Source organism: Pan troglodytes, chromosome 1 (assembly GCF_028858775.2).
Source record: "Pan troglodytes isolate AG18354 chromosome 1, NHGRI_mPanTro3-v2.0_pri, whole genome shotgun sequence".
Classification (NCBI taxonomy): domain Eukaryota; kingdom Metazoa; phylum Chordata; class Mammalia; order Primates; family Hominidae; genus Pan; species Pan troglodytes.
In genome coordinates this window covers 67,640,990-67,664,372 of record NC_072398.2, presented here as the reverse complement: position 1 = coordinate 67,664,372, position 23,383 = coordinate 67,640,990, and the positions used below count along the sequence as shown (strand labels likewise).

The window sequence follows — 23,383 nt, the reverse complement described above, 5'->3', positions numbered from 1 at the left end:
TGGGAGGTGATTTGGGCCCCAAGGGTCATTTAGCAATGTTTGGAAACATTTTTGATTGTCACACCTGAGTGGGGGAAGTATCTCTGGTGTCTAGTGGCTACAGGCCAGGGATGCTGCTGAATACCCTACAGTGCAAGGGCATCCCCTATGACAAAGAATTATCTGACTCAGAAATGCCAATAATGCTGAGCTTAAGACACCCTTCTCTACATGTCTTTTCTTATCTGCAACATGGAGGGGTTAGAAGAAGAGGTTGACGTGTGTGGCTAGATTAGGTTATTACCCATCTGTCTAACAGAGAGCACTTCAACCCACATCACATCTCTAGATACATGGAGGAAATGAAATTAGTTGAAAACGTTCCCCAATTTTCTACCAAAGAACAAAATATTGTACTCGAGATGTGAGCTTTGCAGGTTCACGGTGACCACTGTGTCTGCCTCCACGCATTGGGTCATTGGTCTTGTCATGTTAGGTTTGTGAGCTGCACTTGCACCTGTGAAGGGAGGGTTGAGGACAGGCTTCCTTGAGCTGAACTGATTGTCTCCAGAACGGTTTTATCAGCTGTAGCTTCTCCCACAGCACCTTCCCAACATGGTGCAGATCCTAAGGAGTCCATGTCCTGCTTGTGTCCATTTGGCTTTGTTTATAGTTTCCATTCATTTATTTATGCATTTATTCATTCATTTAATAAACATGTATTCAGAGTCCACTAGACATAAGGCAGTGCATTAGTTACTATGGAGAATGCAAAGATGAATGAGCCAAGCCCCTTGTAGTATAGCGGGGAGCCAAGATGTGTACACCACAGTATCTGAGGCAGGGTGACATAAAGTGCCAGCAGTACTCAGAGGAGAGAGAGATCACTTTTGTCATATGACCACAAATTGCTTCATAAGGGAGGTAGCATATGGGCTGGGCTTTTAAGTCTAAATAATTTTTTGGCAGGTGGCTATGGAAGAAGGGGTAAGGAAGGGAGAAAGAAAATGAGAAATGATATGGAGGAGGTCAATTACAAGGTGTTCTCAGGGAAGGGTTAACAGTCCTGCTTCATTGGAGCAGTAGTAGGAGATATTGCTAGGAGCATAATGGCAGGTAATAAGGACTTAGACTGGATGACATTTAAGTTTTCTTTCAACCCTAAGATGATAAGATCTTATGATTGGATAGTTATATTTGATAGGCACTAGAAAACTCATTCATTCATTCAACAACAACAAAAAATTTATTAAAAATTTTTTTTTAACCAGATACTGTTCTAGGCATTGGGGATACAACATTGTGCAAGCGCTTCAATTTTATTGCACTGAAAGGTGAGATAGGGTCAGAGTTGAGCTGTGCAATGAATTTTTGTGGTAGAACCTGGAAGAGGAAGATGGATGAGGAGACTCTGCCCATCTCCTGAATGGAAGGTAATGCTGACTTGAGGGGTGGTGGTGCAAATGGCAAGGACAGGAGGACTGTGACAGTGGCATAGAGAGAAAAATGACAGGGCTTGGGGAATGCTTGTTGTGGGAGTTGGAGTCAAGGATGCAGCCAAAGTTTTGTGCCTGAGTTAGGGGGAGACTGCAATGCTGCAAACAGCATTAGAGACCTAGGAGGGAGCTGGTTTGTAGAGAAAGAGGATGAGTTTGCTTTTAAACAAACTGATTCACGGTGCTGTCAGGCCGTCCAGGTGGAGGTGCCCATTTGAGCCATGGTGAATATAGTACCAGACAAAAACAAAAACCAACAAAAAACAGAGCCAAAGATAAAGGTTTGGAAGTCTTCTGGATATTAGCTTTATTTGAAGCCATCCATATGAATGAGATCACCAAGAGAGTGCATACATAGTGAAGAAGGCAGACACCGGGATCTGAGGAATGTTCACATTTAGGAGGCAGGAGAAGGAAAGGTGAAGAAGATGAAGGGGCAGTTAGGGAGGTAGAAGGAGGAGTTTGGAAATGCTCCTGAGGGAGGCAGGAAGAGGAAAGCCAATTCATGCTGAGTCCCAATATATAAGAATGTGTGCACACCCTAATAGCCTCCAGGGAAACAGACTTTGGGGTGAAAAAATTCCCTGGAACATATTTAGCTGTAAAAGTGTTGAGCCACCTTATCATGTTATCACTTCTTAGTGCTTCAGCCAGAGGGTGAGGAGGGAGGGGGAGTGGAGGAGGCTTTCCAGTGAGTCATCCCTCCTGCATGTTAGGAGTTTTGGTTAAAAGATTTACAGAGAGAGAGAGTGAGAGAGAGAGAGTGTGAGAGAGAGAAAGAGAGCAAGAGAGCAAGAGAGAGAGAGCACGAGAGCGCACAAGTGAGCGTGAGCGAGCTGCTCGATTTATTTTAGTTTTTTTAAGAGATGGAGTCTCTAAAATATTTTTTTTTTATAGATGGGATCTCTGTCACCCAGGTTGGAGTGTAGTGCTGTGATCACAGCTTACTGCAGCCTTGAACTCCTGGGTTCAAGCATTCCTCCCATCTCAGCCTCTTGAGTAGCTGGGATTATAGGCATGTGCCAAAACACTTGGCTAATTTATTTTTATTTTTATTTCTTGTAGAGGCAGATTCTCTATGTTCTCTATTCTCTCTATGTTGCCCAGGCTGATCTCAAACTCCTGGCTTTGGGTGATCCTCCCATCTCGGCTTCCCAAAGTGCTGGCCTTGATTTATTTTCTAATAGGTTCCTAGGGCACTGTGGCAACAATGCCTTTTCCCCTGAGAGGTATACAACCAAGGAGAGGACATTTGGGGACCTTCTATGATTGATTTTTGTCTGTGCCATCCTGTTCCCCATAGCCTTGATGGCCAAGTGGCTATGTGGGGATCTGTAGTTCACGCAAAGCCTACAGTTCCCAGGTAAAGGGACTTTTTATCTTTTCACCTTTGGCCATGGCTTGGAGAAGGCTTTGGGCCTACTGCTTGGCTCTTATCAAGTCCTGAGTGACCCCCTGCTCTTCTGCGCTAGGCCCTTGAAACTCTCCTCATCTAGTCTTAAGTTCCAGGCTACAATTTCTCCTTCAGCTTGTCTCTTGCAATAAGGTTGTCTTGGTCTGTTTTTGCTCCTATAACAAAATACTCTAGAACGGGTAATTTATAAACAGCACAAACTTATTTCTCACAGTTACGGAGCCTGGGAAGTCAAAGATCAAAGTGCTGGCAGGTTAAATGTCTGTCGAGGACACGGTCTCTGCTTCCTTGAATGCTGCTTCCTCCAGAGTAGCTGATGGCAGTATCCTCACATGGCAGACAGCTGATGGACAAAAAGGGCCTAGCTACTTCTCTCCAGCCCTTTTATAAAACACTAATCCCATCCATAAGATTAGCCCTGATGGCTTAATCATGTCCTAAAGACTTTACCTCTTAATACTTCTGCATTGGGGATTAAGTTTTAACATGAAATTTGAAGGTGATGCAAACATTCAAACCATAGCAAAGGGCAGTAGTAAGATGTAGTCTCTGGCATTTGGCAGGCCCAGGCTCCAAGTGTAGTTCTGTGTGATCTTAGTGTAGGAACTTAGTTTCTCTGATCTTTATTCACCTTATTTGGGAAATGGTTGAAGCTAACCATACCTACATTGTAGGATTCTTGCGCAGATCAATGAGGCAACACATATATAGTGCTTCAGCCTTCCACAGATGTTGGTTACTGTTGATGCTTTGAAGAGTTTCTCTGATTTTTTTTAACTTAATACTCTTTTGGTTGAGTTGCTTTCAGAATTTCTTTCCCTTTTCTCCCAATGTTTTTCAATTAAGAAAAAAATGTAATTAATTTGAAGAAAATTATAACCTAACACCTCTTAGCCAACTTCTGTGCGGCTCTTTGGGGAAATAAAGGGCCGTGAATGCTTTGATTATAGTGATATAATTCCCTTTTGGAAATAAGTTTGTTTTTTTACATCATCTATAATGCCTGGTGTCTGTCCCCGCAAATATAACAATAATACCACCCACAGTGGTGTGACACTCTGTGTTTACAAAGAATTTTCATACATATCATCTCAACAATCTCAGTATCATTCTGTAAACTGGGTCTTTCACCCTCAGTGAAAGTAATCCCTTTTCTGATATCACCACCTCATAAAGGTATCTGCACCCTCATGTTCATTGCAGCATTATTTACAATAACTAGGATATGGAAAAAACAAAATGTTCATTGATGGATGAATGGATAAAGAAAATGTGGCGTATGTAGACACACACACACAATGGATTGTTATTCTGCTGTAAAAAAGAAGTAGATCCTGCCATTTGCCCCAACATGGATGGACCTGGAGGACATTATGCTAAGTGAAATACACACAGCATGATCTCACATATGTAGAATGAAAAAGGGAATGAAACAGTGGTTAGCACCAGTGGGTGGGGGGTGGGGACTGGAGGAGGAAGTAGGGAGACGTAGGTCAAAGGATACAAAGTAGGTATGTAGGATGAATGAGTCTAGAGATCTAATGTGGGGCATGTGGAATAAAATTAATAAAATTGTATTGTATTAGAGACTTGTGTTAAATAAGTAGATATCAGCTGCTCTTGTTACAAAAAAAGTAACTATGTGAGATAATGGATGTGAATCTTCTTCACTGTAAACCATTTTACTATCTATATGTATCCGATAACATCCTGTTGTAAATCTCAAATGTACACAATAAAATTTATTTTTTAAAAAAGGAAGTTGTCTTTTGACATCACCTATAATGCCTGGTATCTGTACCTGTAAATATAATAGTAATACCACCTACAGTGGCATGACACTGAGTTTACAAAGCATTTTAATACACATCATCTCTACCATCTCAACATCATTCTGTGAGCTGGGTCTTTCAGCCCCAGTGAGCTGGTGACTCTTCAGGTTTTAGATGCACGCGTGCGTGTGTGTGCGCGCGCACTTGAGGTATTGCTTCTTTTAACACAAAAAGCTGAAGTTTCAAAGCAGGTGGGGTGTGGGTTAAACACCGTTCTAAATGGCAGGCCTGCTGTTCGTGGGGAGGGAGAGTGGCCTGAAAGTTTAAAAATAACCTGAACATTATAGACTCCTGTGAATTCTACAGCCCAGAGCACTGTGAGTCTGTGGGTGTTTTACCTGCTGGAGTGCAGGCAGGAAAACAAGTTGAGATGCAGGAGGATTTAAATTTGCTGAGTCCTTTAGTGGCATGGGCTGGCAGCAGAAGTATTTGTGAAAAAAAATTAAAGCCAGAACTAATGATCAGGATCGATGTTCCTGAATGGTAGGAACAGTGCTACCCTTTGATTTGCTGAACACTGCATAATATTTGTATCGATGGTGCAGCAGACCCTTGTTTTCTATGACTGAACAACTATCCTTCCCCCCTTGCTCCCTTCCCTCCCTTACTGACCTCTCCAGAGTTTGGCTGATACCTTTTGCAGATAGCTAACTGAGGCTGACCTACCAGGGAGCTCAGGGTTGGGACATTTTGGATAGACTTAGCCATTCATTGAAAAACAAGTAAATGGTGTAAAACCATGCTCATTATGCATAAATTATGGGCAATATCATACCCTTTGAATTTTGAGAGTTTTGAAGGGTTGAAATAATTTTTGAATTAGCACTCAGTTCTTGATCTGACTCCTGTTGCTCTGGGATATTGCAATGCAAAATGACAGCAGCAGTAGGAGCAGCAGGTTGGGCTACGAATGTATCATCACATTTGGTTTATCAGTAGCCCCATGCAATTCAGAGGGCAGGTACTACTTTTGCCATTTTTGCATGTAAGGATATAAACCCAACCAGGACTGAGGTGCAAGCCTCCTGGTGTTGTTTCCACCTTGATAACTCATTTATTCTGAGGCCCTTCGGCACCATCTGTAGAGTCTGGATATATTCTTGCCTCTTGGAACTGTAGAATAATCATGAAATCTCTATTCTCTAGCTCAAATTTCTATTAATGATATCAGCGAGATGAATTAATGGGTTTTGAAGTCAGGGTGACCTAGGATTGATCTTTTGCTATGTCACCCACCACCTATGTGACCATCAGGGAAGTTACTTAGTCCCTTTCAGTCTTGCTTCTCTTCCTGTAAAATGGGGTTTATAATAGCACTTACCACATGGGCTTATTTTGAGAAATAAGGAAAGTGAATCTGGTTAGCATGGAGCCTTGCACATTGTACGTATAAGTATTTAATACCTAGGACAAATAATATTATAAACAGCATCACCTATCTTTTCCTTGTAATTATTCTTTATTTGTTTGATCCATGTCCATTTTTCTTTTTTTTATAGCTCCAGAATTTGCAATATGAAAATAGAGATTATTTAAACAAAAGGAAAGTAGCATAACTGGAAACTTTGAATTATTCTATTAATACTTGACTACATATGGAAGAATATTATTGAAAAATATGATCCAGTGATGGGGTGGTTTTGTGAAAAAATACAAGTCTTTAAAGGAAAAAGCTAAATCTTGAGTGCATGTATATGTGTGTGTCCAAGGAGCTGGCTTGTCAGTGGTGTTAGAAGTATTTCAGAAATTCTCTCTTGATTGGGAATTACATTTCCACCTTTCCAATTTGTAAACGGCACATTAGGAATATTCAGAAACCTGCAAAAGAGCCTGTAGTTCTTCACATTTGAATGTACTGTATTAAGCCTGTCTGAAAACTTCCCGTAGCATGGGAAGATAACCTGCATGTTTGTACACTTGGCTGGCAGAACGTGAGATCATATCAGAATCTAGTGCATGTCTTTGCAAACGTGTGTGTCATTTTCATATGTAATTCTTCATAAGAGAAATAGGCATGATGACATTTGCCTTTTTGTAAAGAAGAGATAGAACGAATTAATACTGTAGTTGATATGGGTTTTTTTTTGAAGCAGGACTTTATTATCTTATGTTTAATTTTCTGTGGAAAGGGATCTCAAAATATTCTTTAGGTGGGGAGCTGTTTCCTTTTAATAACTGATTCCTCAGATCTTATTTCAACTCTGTTTCTAAGAGCAAGAAATATTCCTCATAAGACAATGAACCCTATTGTTTAATGATTGATAAGATGGTGCTTGGGCAGTTAGTGTGCTGGAGAAGTTACCCCTGAGTTAGAGGCACTTAATTTCCTACAAGGGAATTAAGTACCCCTTTTTGATATATATTTATTCCTGTTTATATCATCTGGGTTGATGTCCACTCAACTCACAAGAAATAGCTGGGAACACCTGGCAGCAGAGAGAGGCTTCTAGTCAGAGCTAGAATGTGTTAGGGGAAGGGTAGCTCCTCAGACAGGGCCCAGATACCTGATTGATGCCCAAGCTCTTTTTCACCAATAACAGTTGCAGGAGATCCATGCATTCACTGACAATTTATTTTGCAAAGGCTTGCTATGAGGATAACATAATGCAGGCACTCTAGGTAAAAGAACAAAGAGAAAGATATGTCCTCTACTCCTGAGAAGCTTACACCATAGTTGAGGAGACAAGGCATACATAATTGAAAAACTAAATATGAATATAATGGCAAAGTTACAGTTATGACAATATCAGTGATAAAACAGTACTATGAACGATACAGAAATTCTGTGAGTTTATAGGAGGTACAGGTCAGTGTTGGAGCGATTATGAAAGGCTTTGTGGGAGAGCAGATTTGAACTGAACCATGCATAGAAGGATGCCTAGGAGTGGGAGAAGCAGAAAAGAGGAAGAATGTTTTTGGGGCAGTGTGAAGCAGGCGCTGTGAGCAGGGCTTTGAGGCAGGAGTGGGCATGACACGTTTGTTTATGTACCTCATACTATGGTACGTGAGGAGATAGTGTTGGAAAGATAGGTTGAATTCTGATTGCCTTGAATTGTCAGGCTAAGGTGTCTGGCCATTTTATAGGCAGTGGGGAGCCACCGAAGTGATGACAATGTAACATGCATAGCAACTGGCATTTTGGGAGGGGGAGCTTGCTTTGAAGGATTTACAATGACGTCACTTTTACACATATTGAGTCTGGGGATGAGGGACAATCCATATGCAGCTACCCGTAACTTCATTGGACACCTGGGTCTGGAAATGAGGCGAAAGGTGAGGTCTAGGAGCTAGATGTGGTGTGGAGGGGGTAGTTGAAATGGCAGGTAAGGATATAATCTTGAAGGGAGAGAAGTCAGACAGAGGAAAGGGGTTGGGGACAGACCCATGGGTGCCCTACAGGTGAGAGCAGTAAGAGGAAGAGAAGGAAACGGTGAGAAACTGGGAGATGTGGTGGCTGGGATGCCAAGAACGATGACCTCTGAGGAGAGGGGGAGGTCAGTGGTGTCAAATGCTGCAGAGTGGTCAAGTAGGAGGGTAAAAAAGGGACCATCAGGGGTTCAGTGGGAGTCTTAGAGCAATTTCTGTGGAGTGGAAGGGGCAGAGCTAGTAAATGGCCTGCCCAGGTGTATATTTCAAAACTGGCCTTAAGTCCATATCATATGGGAATGCCTTCTTCACTTTGATTATTTTATACTAGGTGGGTGTAACCAGCTGCTCAGTGTAGGAGAGAGTGGGAGAGAGAGGGTGTGGTGATGGACAGGTGGTGGCTTAATCTGCTGATGATTCCAACACAAAGGGTTCTTGGAGAGGCAAGATTGGTGGGTGCAGTGGAATCTTATTCTCTTTCTCTGGGCCTTCAGGGCCCCTTTAGGCTTGACGGCAGCTGTGAGCTGCATTTTCTGTTACTGCGGCATTATCTTCAAGAGTGAAATGTAGGGAGTGGATCAAGACCAGGCAAGACACGAATCCAACCTGGGCACCTTCTCCTAGGCACTGCCTCCTTTGGGCTAGCCCCTGACATGATACCTGACACGTGGAAGGTGCTCACTGCATGTCTGCTAAATGAACGAATCGGCCTGAGCCCACCCGGGCTGAACGAGCTTTGCAAGGTGTGGGCTGTGTTGTGTTTTCTGAGTCAAGAGGCCGTGGGGGTGGATGGATGGATGTGCTCCTGCCGGTTGTTCTCACCCTCTGCTCACCCCCATCAGTGGGAGCTGGGGCGCTGCTGAGTCCTCCTGCTGCACTTTGCCTTGGCTAAGCAGCAAGGTTGGGCCCTGAGGGTGGGAAGGGAGGTAGACAGTGATGGGCATGGGCTCCTTTGCTGTCTGGGGCTAAACTCCGAACCTCCAAATCAACTTTCCCAATAAAGCTTAATATCTATTAGGGTAAGCGTATTTTTGGCTTTTCTCTGGGCTGAAAAGTGACCTCATCTTATGGGAAAGAAAGGCTTGAAGTGGTAATGCTATAATCTTCGTGATCCTAGATACATTGAAAGAAAATAAAAATGCTGATTGACTAATTAACTCCATGCATCTTGTGTACTGCCCCCCTCCCCACCCCCCAAAACATCCTAAACATTCATGCTCCAGGCTGCTGCTCCATGCCTCCAATAAACTAGCTCTTCAAAGAGATCTCTTTTGTATTCTTCCCTTTTCCAGCTGCCTCCAATGGGAGGGGATGGCTCCCTGCTCTGTTCTCTCCCAGTACTCTCCTGTGGTGCTCTCCACATCCCGCCTTGTATTCGAGCCCTTTGTGGGTATGTTTTCCCTTCTCCTCTTGTGAACTGTAAGTTTTTAGAGGCTATGACTGTGTCTAATTTATCTCTGAGCCCCAGAATCCCTGAGAACAATGTGTGGCTCATCAAAGGGGATTAATGAGTATTTGTTAAATGGGTTTATGAATTCATGAATAAGTAAACAAACACACAGCTCTCTCAGGTATCATGGCCTTTGGGTCTCCAGACACTGGTCTCTACTATTTTTTTTTCCTTTTTTCCTCCATTCCTCTTTCTGACCTGATCTCAGGCACTTACATGTCTCTGCTCCTCTGTCCATCCCCCGCACAACAGAGTGTGTTCATCCCTGGCTGCACTTCTGAAGTTGGCTTTCAGAAACAGTCTGTAGACATGCAGTGTTTCCAGTGTGTTACCGTGGTCACAGCTACTGAAGGTGAAATGTACATAACAAGTACTTACGTAGCACTTACTTATTGTGTGCAAGGTACTGATCTAAGAGCTTTATGCATATAAACTAACTTAATTTTCACAACAGCCCAGTGGAGCAGAATGGTATTATTCTTAACAATTAAACCCACTGGGAGACTCTCTGGTTCAAGTCATGCCTTACCTCTCTAAAGCTCAAGATCCTGCCTATAACTTGACTCTTAAGCAAGGAAAATATTATTTTGACATGCAGTATGTTAATAATGGTCACATATTGTGAAGAATCCTGTCCTTATTATTAGGAGATCCAGCTCTGCTATTTCCTAGCTCTGTGCACTTGGACAAGTCCCTGACCCTCTGGGTGTTCAGATAACAGGATGTGCCTCACAGTCCTTCTGCAAAGATGCAATGAGAAAACATTACGGTTGGCACCCAGGAAGTGATGGGTTGTCATAAATGAATGGTTTTTAAAACATTTTAAAACCAACTTTGCTGACCTGTGGTTAGCTGATAGCATGTTGGAGTGTGGGGCTTCTCAGGCTTAGGTTTGAGAGATGCTGATTCTAGGGACGGACATTACATAAGGATGTGAAGTTATGTTTTCACCCAAGTAAGGGCTGTGAGGTATTGTGAAAGCCACCAGACTCGCAAGATGTCTGCATTGCCATAATGCTCCTCTGCTCCACTATGTATTTGCACATGGTCTCCTGCCAACTTTTTTCTTAAGAACCCACTCCCAAATCCTCTCTGCATTATGTTCCTTAGAGCACTGCTTTGCATAAGAGTCTATTTCTTGGAAAAGCTCAACGGAGGAAAAATAGAACAAAAGGGGCTCTGATAACTTAAGCATAAGCTATCTGAGTGTAACTGGCAGGGTGGGGGAAGATGAAGGAGCAGGCCTGGTGGGAGGGGCACAGGCCATTTGGATGAAGCCCACATTCACAGACTTCTCAGTGATGGGTGAAAAATCTCTTATGAAGATGGCCCAAGGCCTGACAGATCTGGGAAGAGCTTAAGAATGAGGGTAATAGGCCAACTGCTTCTCCAACTTTGCCACTCATGTCCATCTGTCTTAGTACAAACTCCCACAGGCTGCCTGATCTGGGGCAGTGTGGACACCTTGTTTTCTGCCTTTTCCAGAAGAGGCTGGAGGGACTACCTACCAGTCCCCTTCACACCTGATTGCAGCTCGATGATACACTGCAGTAGAGGGGCTGCAGGATAAATGCTTTGAAATGTAATAGTCTTCATGGGCTTTATAAAGTAGGAAAGTTTTCCACTTGCTTCCTTAGCTCCTGTCGGGTTTCCACTTTGCAGGTCATTGCTTTCAGAAAAACATGTGGAGCATTTGGTAACCCCATCTTAACTTGGGAGGGTGTGTGTGGGGCTGCACTTTCCAACTACTGTGAGATGGGCTGGCTGCATTGTGGTGAAATTTAGTACCTCAACAAAGTCCCATAGGGGAGTAGAGGGCTGTTGACAAGAGGTCAGAGCCTAGGAATATCTAAGCTCTGAGGCATGGTGCATGGGGTGCTGGGCTGCCAAGCACTCGTGCTCAGTGACCAGTAGATGGTGCTCTGACAACAGGAAAATACAGTTACTGTCCCTCTGAGACTGGAAAGGGATTTTCAGATGGTCTTCAAACTGGTTTCCAATCAGAGTTATGACTAATTGCTGATTTTCCACATTTCCATTTGTGGATCCTTAATAGGACAGTGGAACTCGGGGCACTGGAAGGAGAATGCCCACCAAATTCCCATATGAAGAAATTCCCATATGAAGTCATGCAATACTGCATGACTACAGTATTCTGGTCATGAACTTTTTCTGAGGATCCTCCTGGATCTTGAGGGCATGGTGCCAGGAACACTTGGCCTCTGATCAAATTCAATTTGAGGATGGTAAGCATAGCATTTCCATAGGCTTAGTGTCATTGTATAGTTTCTTCTCTTGATAAACAATTTAGAATTACCCTATTGCTGTCCTGAAGGGCAGCATGGGTTTTAGAAAGAGCCGCAGATTGGAAGTCAGATGTGTTAGAAGTCCACACTCTGCCGCTTATCAGATGTGGGCAAATGGCTTAACGTTGCTGAAACTCTGCTGCTTTGTCTGTCAAGGGTCGTGATACATGTGTTACCAGGCTCACCTCAGAAGTTTGGAGTCAGGCTCAGCTGTGGGGCTTATGTAAACTGAAAACTATTAAACACATATATTATTCAACCATTAAAATTGTAGCCACTGGCGGGGCGCAATGGCTCATGCTAGCACTTTGGGAGGCTGAGGCAGGTGGACTGCTTGAGCCTAGGAGTTGCCAGCTAGGACAACATAGTGAGACCGTCGTCTCTATAAAAAAAATAAAAACAACAACTGTAGCTGCCTTGGGGGCTGGTAGAATGGGGGATTAGAGAGTATGAAACCAGTATAGAAATTCATAGATCTCAAAGCTCTCAAGAGCTATGACAGCCAGGTGGGGGTGGAAGATGAGAGTCTGTCTTCCTGCTAGCACTGCTGCCCTTAGGCCAAGTCTCTTCACAAAGCCATTTATGCCATTATGTTTGCCCCTTTCCTTTTTGGCTGCACCCTCCAAGAATTATCCCTTTTAACTCACATAGGTGCTGAAACTCCCTAAGGTATTCCACATTAATTCCCAACCTATGCATTTATGATTCCTGTCTCCTTGGAAGGCAAGAAGGCAGATATCAACTCCAGTGTGTCGTCGCATTTGCACATGTAGTATCCCATCTTGAGTATTCTAGGTCTCTGAAGAATTACAACAGCCAAAGAGAACACAGGACGTGGAATACTGGATCTCTGCTGACATCTGATAACACTGAAGAGACAAGTCGGGGATCTCTGATGTTCCAAGAACTAAGTCTGGGAAGTAAAAGGCTAGTGAGCCCTGCTTATTCTGGGCATTGAGAAGGTATGCCGCCAGCCTGCTGAGGCAGAACCACAAAGGAAAGGGGTGAGGTGACAGCATGAGAGTGAAGTTCATGAAGCTTTCTGGCCTGCGAGGTTATACAATCTAGTATAATCTAGTGTAAAAAGCTACATGATTTATGTCATCACCCGTCTTGTTCCTTATAGTATCCTCAGTGCCTAAAACAGTGCCTGGCACCTGGAAGGGACTCAAAGATACTTCTCTAATGATTTGAATGAATTTTGTGCTATGGATTATGGTACTGTCTGAAAGCAGCGACATACACTTAATAATTTCTGAAAGCCCTTTTTCTAACCCTATGTAGTTTACAGGGATACCGAGATAGCCACTTGGGACTAGTTCTAACTGACTGGCTGATGGGACTTCATGGTTCACAGCACCATCCTCCCTCCGTTTCACGACTGACTAGGTATTCAGACAGAAGAGGACCCTCTGATTAAAGCAGGAGGAAGGACAGAGTAAGGCAGTAATGTGAAATCAAAGTAACAATTACAGCTGACTCACCTTGAATAGTAATTTCACCTGAAATGGGCTCCCCTGAATCCAAAGGTCAGATGCCTTCCCCAAGGGCAGCAGGCTGGACATGTTGAGACCATTCCTTTGGATTTCCAGTAGAGAATTTTCCTTCACACACACACACACACACACACACACACACTCACATACATTCTCACACAACAGACACATGTCAGTGCTCACAGGGCCTTGCCCACAGACAGACACATACCCGTAGAAACACACATGCCATGCACTCAGACATCACCTCACTTCTCAACAGTTAATCTCACTTCATAGGCGTGAAGCCGTACTCACCCATGGTTTCCAACCTCTGGGCTTTGGTCAGTGTCTGTTTCCTTCCTCAGCCCCTCCTTTCCTTCTTCCCTTCCATTGTTCGGGTTGGGAGGATTTGGAGAGGCCTATGTGTTGAGCCAAGGCAGGAAAACGCAGAGGACGGTGTGCCCCAGCTAGTGTGGACATGGGAGGGGACAGCTGGTCCCTGCCCTCAGTTCAAACCACCAGTCACCTGTGGGGAAGGGCTTGGCGGCTAAACAGGAGCTCTTTCCCTGGGGCTTGGAGTCCACCTTTCCCACCTCTGCAGCTCAGATACCAATTCTATTTTTTTTTTCTACATTAATGGGTTGGGTTTGAGAAAGTCCGTGGAGCTTATTTGGGAGTAAAGGATGGGGGGCGGGAGGATCCTTCTGATTGTTCGCATTTCGAGAAGGGTAGTTTTAGCCCATAACTCACCATGGAGGGCCCTTCCAGGAGAGGTCGGGCAGGGCTTTCCTACAGCGGAACCGGGAGGCCGCCCCGTGAGGGCAGAAGCTCCCGCCAGGAGCCAGCACCACCAGCAGAGTGTGGAACCCCCAGAGGTCCTAGCCTCCTCCACGGGGCCTCCCAGGTGCTAAGTGGGGAGATGGGGAGAGGGTTCTGCCCTCTACTTGGAAATCCCTGGCCGTGTTCGTGGAGCCTGGGAGGTGCGGAGGAGCGGCGACGCGGCCATGGCGCTAGGCGCGCAAAGGCCCCGACACCTCACTAGGGCGGCGGCGGGCCCGTGGCACCGCTCCCGGCACCGAACAGGGCACAGCACTGGGGACACTTCTCTGCAGGGACCCAAGACGCGCGTGCGTGTGCGCCCCACGCCAGGCCCTCGCTCTCTTGCGGAGACTCCGCCGCATCGCTGGCTGCACCTGCCTCTCTCTTCTCGGCATTACTTGGGGGAAAGGGGACTCTTCACTGGACCTTTGCAGAGGTGGCTGCTACCCTTTGGCCACATAAATCAAGAAAGCAAGCCAGCCTCACCTCCCAGGAACCTCCAGCCTTCCGGCTGCGTCCCCGCCCCTCCCGCCTGGCCAGCTCCTCCCCCGCTTCTCCCAGCGCTCTTGCGCGCCTCGCTGCGCCTCTGCGCGCCGCTCGCTGTCCTCGGCCTCGCCTCCCCCTTCTCCTTCCGCATCTTCTCCAGTGCTCCGCCGAGGGCGCTGCCTGCGGGGAAGAGGGAGACTGAGCCGTTAGTGAGGAAGTTAGGTCTGTGGACAAGTGTGGTGCCAGGCCGCCGCGAGGCTCGGCTGCAACCTGTTCCTCGCCCGCCGGTGCTCGCCGCCCGCCCGCTCGCGCTCCCGCCCTCTCGGCGGCGCAGCCGCGGATCGCTGTTGCATGCTGATCCGGGGAGGCGGCGGTGGCGAGCGCTCCGGGCGGATGCTGGCACTCAGGCTTCGCTGCTCTCTGGATGCTGCTCAACTTCTAGCCCAAGCGCAGGAGCTTTGAAGTCATTTGTCCCTTTTCGCTTGGATCGACTTCTTATTTTGAGATTTTGGGCATTGCGGTTTACGCAGGAACCTCAATATCGCTCTCCCCACCTCCCTCCCTCTTTCTCCAACCTTTGGATGCGTCTCTGCTGGCAGATATAAAGACCCAAGTCTTCGCGGTGGAATTTCTTAGATGGACTTGCAGGGGCTGGCGTTATAAAGCATGTCATCGTAACCCCGTCCTCGTCTTTGTTTATTTTTTTTTAAAGTTCTTTTGTTTTCATTTTCCCCTCCTTCCCACCCCTTCCCCCAACCAATAAATCACCAAACTGTTACCTAGCGGGCCGGTGCCTGCCTCTCTCCCTGAACTAGGTGGTGCGTCTGCCAGAAGAGGAGCTATGTTTGAAGAGCAGCCTACTCCACCCCTCTCCTCTCTGGTCCCTGAACACCACCACACACTGGCATTTTGAAAAAAATATTTTCCTCCAGAAACTGAGCACCCCCAAGCCCTACCACCCGCTTTTTTTTTCTTTTTTCTTTTTTTTTTTTCCCCTTCTTGAGGAATGGAGCTTCGCAGAGGTTGCATTTAGATTCAACAGTTCACAGCGGCGGGCTGCTGCTGCTGCCTCTCCGAAGAGCTCGCGGAGCTCCCCAGAGGCGGTGGTCCCCGTGCTTGTCTGGATGCGGCTCTGAGTCTCCGTGTGTCTTTCTGCTTGTTGCTGTGTGCGGGTGTTCGGCCGCGATCACCTTTGTGTGTCTTCTGTCTGTTTAAACCTCAGGATGGCTCGCTTCGGGGAGGCGGTGGTCGCCAGGCCAGGGTCCGGCGATGGAGACTCGGACCAGAGCAGGAACCGGCAAGGAACCCCCGTGCCGGCCTCGGGGCAGGCGGCCGCCTACAAGCAGACGAAAGCGCAGAGGGCGCGGACTATGGCTTTGTACAACCCCATTCCCGTCCGGCAGAACTGTTTCACCGTCAACAGATCCCTGTTCATCTTCGGAGAAGATAACATTGTCAGGAAATATGCCAAGAAGCTCATCGATTGGCCATATCCTTTCTTGCCCACCATAACTCCCTCTCCCCCTTTGCATTTCTTCGGGTGAAGGGGGGTACCTAGCATGGAATGTATCCCCCACCCCTTCCTGGTGCCAATTTGCCCCTTTGCTGAAGCACACTCATCGGTGCATCTAAGGGGCAAGCTTGGTGCCGTGGAGACCCGTTTGGGCACTAGTGTTTTTCAAGGTAAGACTTTTGGTTTTTTATTTTTCCTATGTGGAAATCTTTAGTGTCCCTGGGTGCATCCCTTTCTGGGCTGGGCTTTGTCTGATTCCCAGCCCCCTCCCCACCCCTACTCCCTTCACATACCGCCCTCTACATAGATTGGGTTGCCCCAATGCTTCCTTTCATAATCAATTCTCATTTTCCTTTCTTTAAGCCAGCCACTCTGCCCGTATCCCCACCAGCCAGGAGACACCGCACTGTCTTCCTGTAGGGAAGTCAAGGCCCCATGAGGGGATTTATCAGTTCAGAAGTTCCCAGGGCCAAAACCCTGTGTACAGATAGACAAATGAATAAATAAAACAGGCTTTTGGGTGGGGACTCAGCTAACTCTAGGGACTTAAGTTTAAGTTCCACTGAAAGTGGCATGAGTGAGTGTCTGTCAGGAGAGGTGATCTCTGTTGCCACAGCCCAAGGAGCTCAAACTTGGAGTTCTCCTCTCAGCCAAGAAAGAGCAGCTCATCAGGCCTGTCCTGTCCTTGGTCCTTGGTTGGGTACTCTTGCTTCTTAGTGCTTGACCCAGCTGATTGCTCTCCCAGTATCCAGGATCCAGGTGGATCGGCTGGGCCTGAATTCATCCGCTGAGGCCAGAGGTGTGCATGCAGTCTCTCTCTCCCTAGCTCCAAAGGAACTGCTCTCCCCAAAGCACTGGTGGGGGCCATCTCTGATGGTGGTGGTGTCAGGGTGAACAGGCATGGAAGGAGCTTCTTTGCAGGTTTAATCAAGTGCACCAAATGCAGGCTGCTGATTAGGCAGCTCACTGCCTTGTTCTTCACTAAGGATTGGACGCCTGGCAAGGCCATTGGGAATTGGGGGTGGTGAGGCAGTGAAGGGGATTAGTAGGAGGCAAGCTAGTGGTCTGGCGTTAAATATGGGGATGGGGTTGGAGACATGGGACTTTGGGAGGGAGATTTGGGAGGGATGCATCTGCAATGGAGGCCCCTTCTTTTCTCCCCTATTCTCCCTCTTTCCCACCCCCACCGTCCAGGTGTGCAGCAGTGAGGCAGCTGGAGCTGCCTTGGGTCTCTAGTATTAGCCAGACACGCGGCTCATTTCCCCCAGGGCCTGGGCATCTCCCTACTCCCCCAACCCCAGTCTCTGGCCTTCCCCTTCTTCTCTAGTTCCCTGCCTCAGCAGCTCGGTGATTGGCTGGCACATGGTGCTTCTAGGCAGCACCCCTCATTAGAAACGAAGGAGCATCTCTAAGCAGATATTCTTCCTGCTGCTGTTCGCATCCTCCCACAGCAACCCCGGCTGGGCTTCTCCCTCTCTCCTCTCTGCATCCCGCTCCCCTGCTCCACTCTCACAGAGTGATCCCAGGCCATCCATTGCCTGAGTTGAACGTATCTAGCTAGGGTGGAGGTTTCGGGCGGGGGAGGGGTCGGGTCCCTGCAGTCACGCCTGCCGGTGCGCTGCACAAAGCGGACAGATCTCATTGTGTTGTGTGCTGCGGCTGCAAATATTCCTCTAGGCAGTCTACGGATTTCCCAGCTGGGCCCTCCTTTCTCACTCGGCTTCTACGGTTCTCTAAATCTTCCCATCCACCAGGTGCTGCCTTGCTGTGCCCCTCTCTTAGGGGCGTGTTTATTCAGACAGGCGCCCTCCCGTTTCTTTGCGGTAGACAAAGCCGCCCAACCGCCCCGCGGGTGGCAAAGTGTGCCAGCAGCCATCGTTGGCACCTCGGACAGCGCCGCTGAAACTCCCGGCGGCCCGGGGCTCCCCAGTTACCCGGGTTCAGCACCTCGGGTACTTCTGGCCGGGCCCAGCCTTGGAGCTGAGAAACCAGGCACATTTCCTACACCACGCGGTCACCTTTTTTCACGTTTTCTCTTCCGCTGCAAAGACACCGCCTTTCCACCAGGCGTTGCGAGCGCGCAAGGTGCGGCTGTGAGTCTTACTCCTCCCTTTCCTTGTCTTTGGCCAAAAATGGACCAAAGAGAGTCAAACGGGAGACTCTCGAGGGAGTTGATTTCAGCATCATGCTCAGTGCCTTGGCCCCGAGCCCTGTCCCAATGGTCTCTTCTGTCTGCGTAGTGGGAAATTTCACAGTGGTTCTACAGCATGTAGGCTGTGGTAACAGTGTTCAGGGAACATCTGCTAAGGTGTTTAGTGGAGCCCTGTTGGAAAATATAAAATACACCATGTACAATGTAATTGACTAATATATTCCCTCTGGTGGTGACCACGTGGAAACATTGGGCTTCCGTGGGAAACGCACCTAAATTCCTAGTCTCACCTTCCTTTCCTTTCTAAACAAACAACTTCCCAAGTATCTTGCTTTGTCTTATTGGGAGTCAGTCTGGGTAGTGGTTGCCCATAAAGCTTTGGAGCTAGGCTGCCTGGGTTGAAATCCTAGTTCCTTCACCAGCTTTCTGACCTTGAAAATTACTTCATTACTCTGTGACTCAGTCTTCTTACCTGTTAAATGAGGATAATAATAATAATACTGGGAGAATTAAATGACTTAATATATATCACATGCCTAAAACATTATCTAATTACCCAGTAATCACTAGTTGTTATTATTAATGGCATCTTTCAGAAATTTCAGCATGCCTGAAGTGGGGAGGGGTCTTAGTTCAGGTGAAGTCCTCTAGATTCTTGCCTCTCAAAGAGAGCAAGGAGCTGCATCCACATCACCTGGGAGCTTGCTAAAAATTCAGAATCCTGGGCCCCACTTCAATCCTGCTGAATCAGAATCTGCATTGTAATAAGATCCCTATGTGATTAATATGCTCATTAAAGTTTAGGAAATACTTCTTTGCTCTTTGTAAGTGCCAGATTTTTTTTTTTAAAGAAAGGAAGGTTGTTCAGTTGTTCAGAAAACATGTCAAGACCTGCTTTCATATTGACATATGCACATTTAGCATGCTTGAGGATTTTGTTTGTGTTACAACACGTTTTGAGACTTACACTTTCATTGGCTGCAGAAAGTCACTGTAGGACGAGGGGGATAATGCACACTTCTATGTGCCGCATTAGTGGTCTCATCATGCTGTGCATTACTGGTCTTTAATCATGTTTGTCTGAAAAGATTGGTTAAGTAAAAGGAATGGTTTAATTTATGCTTCTAGGATCACCCCGCCTTGGAGGGGGAGGGTAATCTTATCCAGTTATTAATAGGGGAGGTCTAGTTCTTATGGGAAGAAATGCTTAAGATAACCCAGATTTGGCATGAAAGATGGTGGCAAGTCAACAGCCTACTCTGAATGTGTTTCATTTTTCTTGGAAGCTACATCTGCATAGGGAGATAATTTTATTTTCTTATGGCACTTTCCTCTGCAGTGGATACCATACTCTTTTTAAAAATGCTAATGCGATTTAAAATGTGATGTTACATTCTATACGATTCCTCGTTTTCGTTTTCTTTTTTGCTCATCTAATAGATCTTCTCTGGCAGTTGGCTGTTCTGAGTGCCCTCCCATGTTCACCGTGCCTCACGCTTACCAGCTCTCACTGTTTCATGCCCAGGGCCCATTACCCTGTGGGCATACAGCATCTCTCATGTGGTTTGCAGGATGCCCCACACTTGTTTGAACTTTTCCAGGTCACGGGTGTGAAGGCAAGAAGTAGTGTGTCTGGCTTGGAGACTCTATGCCAGAGTTGGGCAATAGGATATTCCCCCCACAACTCCATCGCCTTGGTTGTCTCAGCAGGGGAGCACATGTTTCGTGTGGAAATGAATATGGCTTACAGTAGGAAGGTCAAATATGTTTGCAGTCCTGAGATAATGAAGCTCATCACAATGAACCTGTGGACATTAATCCATGATTTCTTATTGTAGAGAATTTCACTGTATCCCCAAAGCACTCTGGCTATGGATCAGAGGTTGTATGCTTTATTACTGTGAATCTCCCATTGTAAAATGTCCGTTTATTTTGGAGGATTTTGGTGAGGATTACCAAAAGTTTTAGTTCTTAAATCTCCCATTTTGATGTCTTCTTTTCTTCTGCTTTTGTTGCCTATAAATGTATAGCACATTGCAGGATAGTAGACTGAGGTCCCCGTAAGAATTTCAGGTTTGATGTAACTAGTGAATCATGAGTCAAGATGCCTTGATTAGGGAAGATGATGGCAGCTAACAAGGATGAAGTCTGTAATTATATCCTATGATCAGATAATGCAGAGGGGTTCATATCTTCTGTGTACCTGTGCGTGGATGCAGATGGTGAAACAGATAGTGACTGGAGCTGGTACTGGAGCTGTAGGAGAAAGTTCTTCATTTTCTGAGCATCCCAGGACAATCTCTGAATTGCCTGTTGGCTTTGCTTTTGATATGAAGTGTGGGTAATGTTTCATGTGGAAACCAGGCCATGACTTGTTGTGGGGACCATTTGTAATTGGGATGCAGCCTGGAAAATGAGTTGGAGTGAAGGAATTTGACAGAAATGAAATGACTTGAGGATAGAGACAAAAATATCCTCAATGTGATAGTTTTGTCTGTTGGTTTGCATGTCATTATTTCTCCACTTCCCTCCACTTGCTTTTTCTGCAATAGGCGCAGTGCATGCTATGAATTAAAGGAGGAAGAGGAAAGTAATGAGAACAGGCCTGCTTTTTTTTTTCTTCTGAAACATCCAGACTCTGAAATTATTAGCTCCATCCAAAATTACTTATCTCTTTATAGCACTGCTGTACAAAATGTAGGTGTTTTTCCCCCTCAAATTCTGCTGCTTTCCCCCTTCTTTATAGGAACATCTGGTTTCTTTCAATCTTCATATTCTTAGTGAAAATAAAACTGAGTGAAGCTTTGCTAAGCTCTCAGAACTCTTGCAAACCCTTGACTCCATGTGTTTGATGAGCAGGTCAGCTACCTCCCTTATGTCATGCACAGGGCTGCCTGGAAAGCTACAGCTCACCAGACACCAAAGCCCAGATGTGCAATCCAGTCCATCAATGGTGACTCTGCTGATCTTATTTTGCTTATCACTGACCACAAAGACATAAAAGAGGAAACCTAAATGCAACTCTAATTAATATCCTTTTATTCAGAGAGAGAGAGAGAGAGAGAGAGACCAGGTCTTTACTTTCTCTTTCTGCCTGTCTTTTCATCTTTCTATATTTCTCCCTCTCTCATTTTTAGGTTCAGCCTTTGTGAATAATTCATTATATGTGTGGGTTTTTCCTAGGATTTTCAGAAAAGGAAGGTTATTTGTCTTCCTCTTGGGTAGGATTATTAAGGTCTCTCACAGAGGACCAACTTCAGGAATCTACTTTTTCTCTAAGACCTTTGTTTTCTGCAGTGGGACTGTCACACAACAGAAAGGAAGCTGGGGAGAAATCTTGTAACCTGCTTTTTCTTGTCATTTTTATGATGACTGCCTCCTACCCAGCCCTGTTACATTTGAGTGCCCCCAAAGTATGCAACTACTAGCCTTTTCTACTCAGAGACTGTGGTTAAGTGGAAGGTACATGTCACTCTGAATCCTCTCATCATCTTGGGTTTTCACACTGATGAATGCCGAACGACTAGGCTAAGGAACAGTCCCCTGTAACCATTTCTTTTCAAATTCCAGTGTGAATTTTTATAGGAATTACAGGGAGCAGGGGTAGTTATGGGGACCAGGCGTGGAAATTAGTGTCTAACACTCCGCCACCACTACCACCACCACGATGTGGCTTCTAAAGCAGTCCCTTCCACAGAGGGATAGAAACATGAGGGGCTTGGATCAATGTTACTTTTCCCAAGCCTTCTAAACATGCACAGAGAGGATGCACGTGTGGGTTCACCCATCAGTCATGTTTCCAGCATCAATCTTAATTAAGGACAGAAGGTATAGCACAAAGTTTTTAGACTCCTCCAACCTCGTGGTTTCTTAGTGTTAAGGTTATTGCAGAGAGATGTTTATGGTGTATCTTTGCTCACTGAGCACCCCAAATATGTTTCCTTATAAAGCTTGACGAGCCCCAGTGTCCTCATCTCTGGAAAGCAGGGAGCAGCTAGAAGATGTGTTCTTATAAGGTGAAGATGGGCCAGATTAAGGGGAACAGCAATGAATGACTTTAAAATGTGTCAGTTATCCAAGAGATCCTCCCTGCCACCTCCCAGAGCAGTGGGCACTTCTTAGGAGCTTCCTTTATTGTATTTTGAGCTCCAAATTTGTAGGACTAGATAGTTCCACCCTTAATCCTCTTACTTATTAAAAAAAAAAAAAGGAGCCTCAAATAGACCCATTTGTAAAGCAGTAGTTAATCCCAGAAGCAGGTGGGTGGGGCTTGGGAATGCTATGTCCAGCTAGGCTCCAGCCACGCTCCAGCCACGTGAGGCTTCAGAGAGAGGCCCTGCCTGGCACCTGTGCCAAGCATGTTTTTTTTTTTTTTTTTTTTTTTGCCTGTGGGTGGTTGATTTGAATCACTGTTGCAACTCTGCATAATCTTGAGGCTATATTTTTTTGTGTGTGCTGCATTTTGTCTTTTGCTGCATTTTTGCTGCATTTGGGCTGCATCGGTTCTCTTCATCTGTGGAGAATTCGGAAAGCCTCTTTCAGATATATGCCTGAGCTTTCCAAAGACTTGTGTCATTAAAGGGGGGTGTCATCTTTCTTCCCTTTGGGGGAGGGATTAAAAAGGATGTAGCTGGATGGTAGGTAGCAGGCTAGAGGGGAAAGGAAGAAGTGCTCTGGTGTAGATCATGGGTGGAGCCTTGATGATACTCAGTCTATTATGGCATCATTGCTGAGATGCGGGACATCGTGCGTGGCCTTCTGGATCCAGAGCGGAGGCTCTGAAAACCAGCACTAGGAGGAAAATTAATACTCTCGAGCCTTTCTCAGCCTTCAGCTTTGCTGTAGGTTGGAAGTTTTTCAAACTTTCTGTGCCTCTTTCTCAATTTCCACACCATTGTCTCATGGGACTGGTCAGAGCCAAAAAGCATGAAATGGATTTTCAACAGTCACTCACTAACGTCCTGGCAATTTCCAGCTGTGTTCTCCGGGGAACTGTTTTGCTGCTTTTCTATCAGCGACCATTCCTTTCAGCAGGTGATTTCCATCAACATCAAGGCTAATTCCTCATTTAGTTCCTTTGTGTTGATGTCAG

The 23,383-nt window shown here is 46.0% G+C and overlaps 1 protein-coding gene and 1 long non-coding RNA gene across 13 annotated transcripts in view; one reads left to right on the top strand and one right to left on the bottom strand.

Annotated features, from left to right (window-relative positions):
• Positions 1 to 13,720, bottom strand: part of LOC134808538 (uncharacterized) — a 33,582-nt gene extending 19,862 nt beyond the window's left edge. Inside the window, exon 1 of the long non-coding RNA XR_010151716.1 lies at positions 13,637 to 13,720. This is a non-coding gene — a long non-coding RNA (uncharacterized LOC134808538). The remainder of the gene's footprint in view (positions 1 to 13,636) is intronic.
• Positions 1 to 23,383, top strand: part of CACNA1E (calcium voltage-gated channel subunit alpha1 E) — a 492,838-nt gene that overhangs the window by 151,467 nt on the left and 317,988 nt on the right. For all 12 annotated transcript variants that reach the window (XM_063795020.1, XM_063795026.1, XM_063795047.1 and 9 more), the window contains exon 3: positions 15,849 to 16,115. In XM_063795020.1, the coding sequence (XP_063651090.1) occupies positions 15,849 to 16,115 (267 nt within the window). The remainder of the gene's footprint in view (positions 1 to 15,848; positions 16,116 to 23,383) is intronic.